At 42.9% G+C, this 8,161-nt stretch overlaps 1 protein-coding gene across 1 annotated transcript in view; it reads left to right on the forward strand.

The window, feature by feature from the left end:
- Positions 1 to 6,026, forward strand: part of hells (helicase, lymphoid specific) — a 10,820-nt gene extending 4,794 nt beyond the window's left edge. Inside the window, exons 11-23 of the mRNA XM_035662908.1 lie at positions 160 to 303; positions 1,002 to 1,198; positions 1,773 to 1,866; positions 2,169 to 2,330; positions 2,653 to 2,795; positions 3,079 to 3,223; positions 3,441 to 3,524; positions 3,716 to 3,835; positions 3,928 to 4,044; positions 4,161 to 4,320; positions 4,482 to 4,578; positions 4,713 to 4,789; positions 5,364 to 6,026. Of these exons, the coding sequence (XP_035518801.1) occupies positions 160 to 303; positions 1,002 to 1,198; positions 1,773 to 1,866; positions 2,169 to 2,330; positions 2,653 to 2,795; positions 3,079 to 3,223; positions 3,441 to 3,524; positions 3,716 to 3,835; positions 3,928 to 4,044; positions 4,161 to 4,320; positions 4,482 to 4,578; positions 4,713 to 4,789; positions 5,364 to 5,452 (1,629 nt within the window). The 3' untranslated portion in view covers positions 5,453 to 6,026. The remainder of the gene's footprint in view (positions 1 to 159; positions 304 to 1,001; positions 1,199 to 1,772; positions 1,867 to 2,168; positions 2,331 to 2,652; positions 2,796 to 3,078; positions 3,224 to 3,440; positions 3,525 to 3,715; positions 3,836 to 3,927; positions 4,045 to 4,160; positions 4,321 to 4,481; positions 4,579 to 4,712; positions 4,790 to 5,363) is intronic.
- Positions 6,027 to 8,161: the final 2,135 nt, after the last annotated feature.

The following is an 8,161-nucleotide window of genomic DNA, read 5'->3' on the forward strand; positions in this document are numbered from 1 at the left end:
CGCTACCAGGACCGCCCAATAGGCGTTCTTGTGTCATGACGGGAACACCCAAGCCGCAGCTGGACCCTTCTCTGAGTGCTGAATGACGCTGTCTGACCACTGTCACTGAGTGTGTTAATATCTGTTGTAGTCTGAGCAGTGTCGGGCTTTATTTTCTAGGTATCTGTGCTGCTTTACCATGGCCCCCAGCCAGAGAGGGCCAAGCTACTGAAGCAGATCCGCAGGCCTCAGGGGCCCCTCAACATGTGTCCTGTGGTCATCACCTCCTTTGAGATCTCCATGATCGACAGAAAGTTCCTACAGGTAGGATCCCTAATCGCTCTTTACCAAACAATTAAGCACATACTTACATATAACTGAAACATGCAGCTTTTACAGGGACAGTTTTGTATTCATGGCAAGTTTATATGCAGATAAGTTGTTTTGGTGGTCCTGAAAATGCATTAAATCACGATGCGTGACTCATTTTCTAATGGTTATATCACTGTCACAGAGACACCCCCCTACAGATACACAGTTGCCTGTAAATGTATATATATGGTTTTTAATATATGGAGGTTTTCAGTGTGTATCAAGCAATCATGCATGCATCTGTAAGTAAATATATAAGAATGTCACAAGTATATTTAGACATTTGTATACACAGGAAGCTTATACAAAACAAAAATATTCAGATCTGTAAATTTGAAAATACCCCAAATTACACATTATTCATTTGTAGATCATGTAATGTCTAATTTATCTCAATATTCAACACTTTCAGCTCTTATTCTGAATGTTAGTGAAGTTAGCAAAACTACTTTGGTACCAAACGCTGGTCCAACCCCGTCTGCTGCCGCCCAGTTTGGCTGACAGAGCTGTCTGCAGCTGCGTGTTGGGCTAGGATTTTATAACTAAAATCTGACCAGGAGGCACTCTTTTCCTGCACATTTATTTAGCGGATGCTTTTATCCAAGTGAGTATTGTATATGAAGCCAGGCTGCGTGTGTTCTCTGCTCCAGCACTACCAGTGGAAGTACCTGATCGTGGACGAAGGGCACAGGATCAAAAACCTCAACTGCCGGCTGGTGCGGGAGCTGAAGATGCTGCCCACTGACAACAAGCTGCTGCTGACTGGCACGCCGCTGCAGAACAACCTGGCTGAGCTCTGGTCCCTCCTCAACTTCCTCCTGCCAGAGGTCTTTGATGACCTCAAGAGGTACGGAGCCATGTGATTTTCTGTAGTTATAGATAACAGAGTGCTTTTTATGCAATTCTGTGTGTAATATGTATTTTTTAACAATAGTACATAATAGGCTACTTTTTTGACAAATTCTGTTTCCTTCTCCCTCACGCTTGGCCATTATTCTATTAGCCTGCTGGTTTTAAATGCAAACTTTTCTTATGGGCCCCATAAAATCAAGAAGGCCTGGTGGGGTCCCGACCACTGGAGTCCTCTTTAGAACAGATAATCAGTTCTTTGTTTCACTGGAATTAAGCTACAGTGTACTCTGCTGATGAACGTTTGGACATTAGTTAAAGCAAGTACATTTAACCGCAGTTGTATTTGGTTTAATTAATGTGCTTTTAACCACAATCTCCATCAAACTAACAGGGGGAAAGTCCACTGTTTTTTGGTGTCTCTCATCTCTCATAAGTGCAGTCTGCACTTAAATTTAGGACCAAATCACCTTGTGTAGACACCATCTATATGCATTTAGATGTGACATGTATGTTAATTGATGAAGCTAATTGTTCAGGTTTAAAGTGTTGTCGATGTGTTTTCTGTGTAGCTTTGAGTCGTGGTTTGACATCGACACCCTCGGCGAGGCTGAGAACGTGGTGGCTGCTGAGCGCGAGCAGAACATCTTGAGCATGTTGCACCAGGTCAGTCGTCCAAACCAGTGGTTCCTAACCTTTTTCCTTAAGGGACCCCTTTTCTATCATTGAGTAAACCGACAACCCCTCACTAAGTGACATATTATGGGTATTTCCTATTGTATTAAACACATACAGAACAACTGATAAACCCAAACATTGAACAGAATAAGGTGGGGAACCACTGCTCTAAACCACCACCACACAGAGCAGTCATGGGGGACCCACTTCACATCCAATGATGACTCAGAAAAAAGCACATACCACATCAGAGACTTAGCACAGACAGGAAAGGTTTTCTCTGGTTTCAGATTCTGACTCCGTTCCTGCTGAGGAGGCTGAAGTCAGATGTGACGCTGGAGGTTCCTCCTAAGAAGGAGATCATCGTTTATGCTCCTCTGACAGCCAAACAGGAGTCCTTTTACACTGCTGTGGTCAACAAAACCATCGGCAAGATGCTGGGCCAGGAAAAGGTAACGCCACCAATGTCCCCACACTGTTAAGACTGAAACTGGTTTTAAACCTGGTATTTAACAGATTTATCTATTAAATTTTTTGCCTAGCTGATATATCAGCCGATTTTGGCTTATTGCAGCAATATGCATTGCAGCGTATATGTTTGCTGATAAGTCCCACATTTCCTGGTCAAAATATCTTTTTGAAACAAGTTTACGAGATCTTCAAAGTGTTGTTTTGTTATCAGTTGTCTTTATATATTTATTTAACCAAATAGTCACTTTATCACCATCAAAAGTGCCAAGTGATTGAAATTGTTTGCTCTCTTGGTTTATTCAGGTGGAGGCTCCTGTAGATTTGACATCAAGTGGCAGGCCGAAGCGTCGCAGTCGAAAGGTGGTGGACTACGGAGAAACCGATACAGAGACCCCGCGTGACCTGGAGAAATATCTGGAGAGGGTCCGTAAGGAGCTTGAGCAGAGGTCAGCACTGTACACACACACACACACACCACACACCACACACACACACACACACACACACACACACACACACACAACACACACACACACACGTTAAAATAACTGTGATTGCTCATCTTGTTCTTTAATCTATTAACATCACATCTCAACAGTGTGTTGTAGCTTTTGTTAGGAAGTGCTGGTTATTTAACAAACCATGTTCTGAAGGCATGTCCTCTACAAACATGATCAACCTGTGGCTGTGTGTGGCTGCTCACACTTCCTTTCTTCTTGTCCCCTCTAGCGCCCCTCCAGTGCTGGATGTCCAGAGCCCGCTGGATGCCCAGATCAACCTGAAGCTGCAGAACATCCTCATGCTGCTAAAGAGATGCTGCAACCACCCCTACCTGGTGGAGTACCCCCTCGACCCTGCCACACAGGAGTTCAAGGTACCCCACAGTCACCTGTGCTTCTTTGATACAGTAACGTTGGTGCTTTAGGTGCTGTAGAACTTTGGAGTATCCCCGATGTCCCCAAACAGAAGAGAGGCAGAATGTGTTCACTAGTGATATTAAAGAAGTGCAGTTGTATGACTCAGGTTAATTGTGTTTTTCTTGTGTTTTTTGTTCATGTCTTCCTGTATCTGTGCGGTTGTCCTCCCTGCAGATTGATGAACAGCTGGTGCAGAGCTCTGGGAAGTTTCTCATACTGGACGCACTGCTGCCTGCACTGAAAAAAAGGGGACATAAGGTGAAACAGAGCACACCAGGAGCTAATATCTATCTATATGTTAAAACTACATCATTATTAGCAAAAGTGGAGGATTGATGAAATCCAAGAAACTAACCAGTGGCTAGTAGCCCTGCTGAGTTGGCTCAAAGTACTTATATTTTAGACCTGGTATTTCTGACTCTTATGTGTGGCTGGTTGTTGTCGCCCAGGTTCTGATCTTCAGTCAGATGACATCAATCTTGGATATTTTGATGGATTACTGCTATTTGCGGGGCTTCCAGTATAGCCGACTGGATGGCAGCATGTCCTACGCCGACAGAGACGAAAATGTGAGTTTTACACTGCAGAAATGCTTTTAACATTCTGAGCATGTCACTGTGGGATGGCTCTGTGAGTATACCAACTGCTTCTTCTCCCACAGATGACCAAGTTTTCCAAAGATCCAGAGGTGTTCCTGTTCCTGCTGAGCACCAGAGCAGGAGGACTTGGGATCAACCTGACAGCTGCTGACACCGTCATCATCTTCGACAGTGACTGGGTGGGTGCAGGTTAAAAGTCATGTATAATAAACCAAAACTTTTTTACCTTGCTGAAAGTTCCCTCCATGTGTATCTTGTTTAATTAATGTGAGGTGATGTTCCCTTCCCCTCCCAGAACCCCCAGGCAGACCTGCAGGCTCAGGACCGCTGTCACCGCATCGGGCAAACCAAACCAGTGGTGGTGTACCGCCTGGTCACAGCCAACACCATCGACCAGAAGATCCTGGAGAGGGCCTCGGCCAAGAGGAAGCTGGAGCAGATGGTCATCCACAAGAGTGAGTGGCTTCACTGTAATGGGATATTCAAGGTTGCCCATAAGCTAAGGTTGATCCTATCTTGTGCCATGTATTGAATTTGCAGCACTGGACTGCGCGGTCTGAAAATGTTTTCCAAATTCTGACTTTAGATGATTTTCATTTATTGCTTTGCTCCACAGATAAGTTCAAAGGCGGGAGGGCAGAGCTGAACCAAAGTAAAAGCTGCATTGATCTGGATGAGCTGATGGAGCTGCTGAAAGCCAGAGGAACTGAGAAGTAAGAAATCATCCTCTACTCCAACCAGTTTAAATGTTTAGAGGATGTAAATGAGAATTGAAAATGGGTGTGTCCTTACTGCGACTCAACAGAAGTAGAGTGTAACATTTAACTGTAACTTTGGTCCCACTCAGGGAAGTGAAAGCCTCCAGGGGGAAGGTGATCAGCGACAAGGACCTGGAGGTTTTGCTGGATCGCAGTGACTTGCTGGGTGAGGAGATTTACTGAATTATTGCAGGACAACACAGGCCTGACTAGTCTTATTAATGTAGTCTCTTCCACCAACAGTTAACAGCATTACAATCTGAACATAAGATGCCTGCAGTGTCCTAAATTGTCTAAAATCCAATAATTAGAATTTTAGGCCTTAAGGTGTCTTTAATGTCACCAAGTCTTAAACATTGATTGGATTAATGAAGTTAACATTACTTGTATAAAGTTACAATCACACTAAGGAAATGGTTGAATATACATTCAGTATTGCGATCGAAACTTCCTTGAGAGACTAATTTTCTTTGTGTGTGCTTGTTAGCCAAGTCACACAAACCTTTTCTCACTACCCGTCATGGTATCTAGCCAAGCAGACAGTTTTCAAACTGTTTATTGTGCAAACAACACTTGTCTCTAATAGCTCTTTTTAACCTCGTAGTTCCATGTACTGCGGAGCCCACTTAGGCTAAGGTTGCCCTTACAGTCTGATCTAAGGATGCCGTAGAAAATAATGAGTTGCGTCATCAAATCATCATAAGGAACTGAATTCAAGTATTTTTATTTTTTTTTTTCAGACAACGACAAGGGGAGCAAGAAGAAGGAGAAAGTGGGAGTCTTCAGAGTGATCGATGCCAAAGAGTCATCAGAGATCACGTTGACCTGAGAGCGCTTGAAATATTCAGATATGAACTTGTGACCACAGTCCTTCTGCTGCATCCGGATGGCTCCCAACCGGTGTTTCTGGTAGCAAAAACGTAAAGGAAACATCCTGAAACTACTGTTTGTAGACTTTGAATAGTTTGTTGTTTTTTTCTCTTTTACTTTCTTTACTGCCTTGATAGTACTGTTTATGCTTCTTTGTTGTACTGTTTTTGTGTTGAACATAGTCTGTGGTGTTTAACCACTGAACCTTTTTAAGATTTTACTGTCAGTGGGGTGTTTGAAGGATGTCAGTGACATTTTGAGATTTGATTCAGTCTACCCATTCTTCAGCTTATTTTCTCCCTCGAGCACTAGAACATTCCAGTGAAACGCACAACTCAAAGTTATTTTTGTTCTACCTTCACTCACACTGCCCTGACTGTTAACATGCACAGGGTCTATGCATCTGTTCAACGAGACAAAGCTATAGAGACACGGTCCAGTCAGGTTAGTTCTCAGATTGTCATTACCAATGTTGTAATCAAAGCACTTTCATGTTCTTCCATGTCTTTTTATATAAATAAACTATGATTTGATAACTTTGACATGTTTTTTTTCCCAGCATTCCTAGTATTAAGAAATGCTCTTCATTTTCCTTGTACGCATACACTAAGCTCCAAATTCTTTTATAGTATGTTCCTTTGTCAGCAAAGTAAAAAAACTTAGTTACTGTACTAAAGTAGTTTTATTTATTACAATATTACATTATCCACAGATATTTACTCTTTCTGCTCATTGCATTTTGAGGCTGATTATACATATGAAACAATCAACAGTAGCCTACAATGGAAACAAAAACAGTTGTCACAAACAACTTAAAAAAAAACCACACACCCTAACTAAATCATAACCACGGTGGTGTAACATCAGAAAATGGTTTAATCTCAACTAATAAACTGTTGAAAGGTTCCAAATTATCTGTAGGTGGATTTTCCAAATAAAGTGTTCCCTTAATTGTATAAAAAGTTCCTACAAATATCAGGAAAACTCATCTCTGCTGCTCTGTTGTCAATATTCACAGGAAATGATCTGCTAAATGCAATCTAAATCTCTGCTTTTACACAATCTTCCTGCTGTCATTGTACAGTTTATCAGCTATTCTCTACTGTTATTACTGAATATAATATGAACTTAGTTTACTCTGATAGAAAATGGCTCTCTTCAGGAAAAAGGTTGGGAACTACTGGCTCAAACTATGAACATAAGGGATTTTTCTTTTCTTTTTTGGAGTGGTGGTGGATTAACTGTACAGTCATTGTGAGGTTGAGTACAGGCCAAGTCAGGACTACAATACTAGTCTGTACCAGGAACGACTGCTGTGGCTCCCTTTCTCTCTGTAAGCCTTTGATGTGAGTGCTGGGAGGCAGGGTGTGGCAGCACGGCTCGGTCACCTGGTCAGGTGTTTTCATGAATTCTCTCCCTGGATCACTGCAGGACTCACTCCACACTTGCTGCCTCCCCACTAAGCTCAGGTTGTTCACTGAGACCGCTAAACCTGAGGATTTAAGGCTTTTCTTCAGAAAGGATTGGTTCACATTGTAAGGTGAGCAGTCTGGGTTTTAAATCTAATACTCAGACCTTCATGTGCAGATTTCCTATTTCTGTTTTCATCACCTTACTGTTTCTACCTCCACCCTTAACATTACCTACAGGATATCTAAGCAATGGAGCGTCTGAAGTTAGTCCTGCAGTATTTCCAGTCCAACTCTGAGTCCATCTCCAACGGCATCTGCATCATCCTGGCCTTGGTCAGCGTCAAGCTCTACACCAGCTTTGACTTTAACTGCCCGTGCCTCCCTCAGTACAACAAACTCTACTCTCTGGGAGTGATGATCGTCCCGCCCATCATACTATTTTTCCTGGGGGTCCTGGTCAACCGCCATACAGGCGTCATGATGGACGAGTGGATGAGACCCACTGGAAACAGATCCAAGAACCCTGCTGTGGTTAAGTGAGTCAAAGATTGACTTCTCTATAGAGAATAAAGAGTTCACTGACTGTAAACTCACTTTGAAGGTCATTATCTTGTTTTGGATTACAGACAGCTCTTACTGTAACATTTGAGTGCAGAGTGAATTGAAAGTATTCAGTGATCAGTACAGTACATTGGGAATGCAGGTGAAAGCCCTCATTTAATCGAGTCCAATCATAATCAGAGTTATGGTAGGAATCCCATTTGGGACGACCCGCTTGCCTCGAGCCACAGCCACCCATTAATGAATGCATTCACCAATTAACCAAAGCCCCCAAAACTATACAAAAAGGGCGCCCGCGTTAGCTCAGGTGGGTAGAGCTGGCGACCCAATTACCGCAAGTTGAGGTTCGTTGCTGCAGCGGCCTAGGCGTTCCGAACTGATCCCTGCGGCGCCTTTCTGTGTCGATCCCGCCCCTCTCTCTGCCCCCTTTCCTAGCTTTTCTATCTTCACTTTCCACTATATTAAAGGGCCAATAAAGCCCCAAAATAATGCCTTCAACTGTAGCTGAATTTGTTATTATTGGTTTGGATAATAATTTGCCACTATATTATCTGGCAACAATTGTAGTTTATCTTCAGGCTGTAATAAACCCAAATTTTCTGGGCGTTTGGGTCGGATTAGGCCTTGATTTTTGGGCCTGACAATGCGTCTATAACCAGTAATAGGAAAAATATTGCCAGGACTCAAGGGGGGGA

This window comes from Morone saxatilis, unplaced genomic scaffold (genome assembly GCF_004916995.1).
Source record: "Morone saxatilis isolate NCDOM2014 unplaced genomic scaffold, NCSU_SB_2.0 Contig19, whole genome shotgun sequence".
NCBI lineage: Eukaryota > Metazoa > Chordata > Actinopteri > Moronidae > Morone > Morone saxatilis.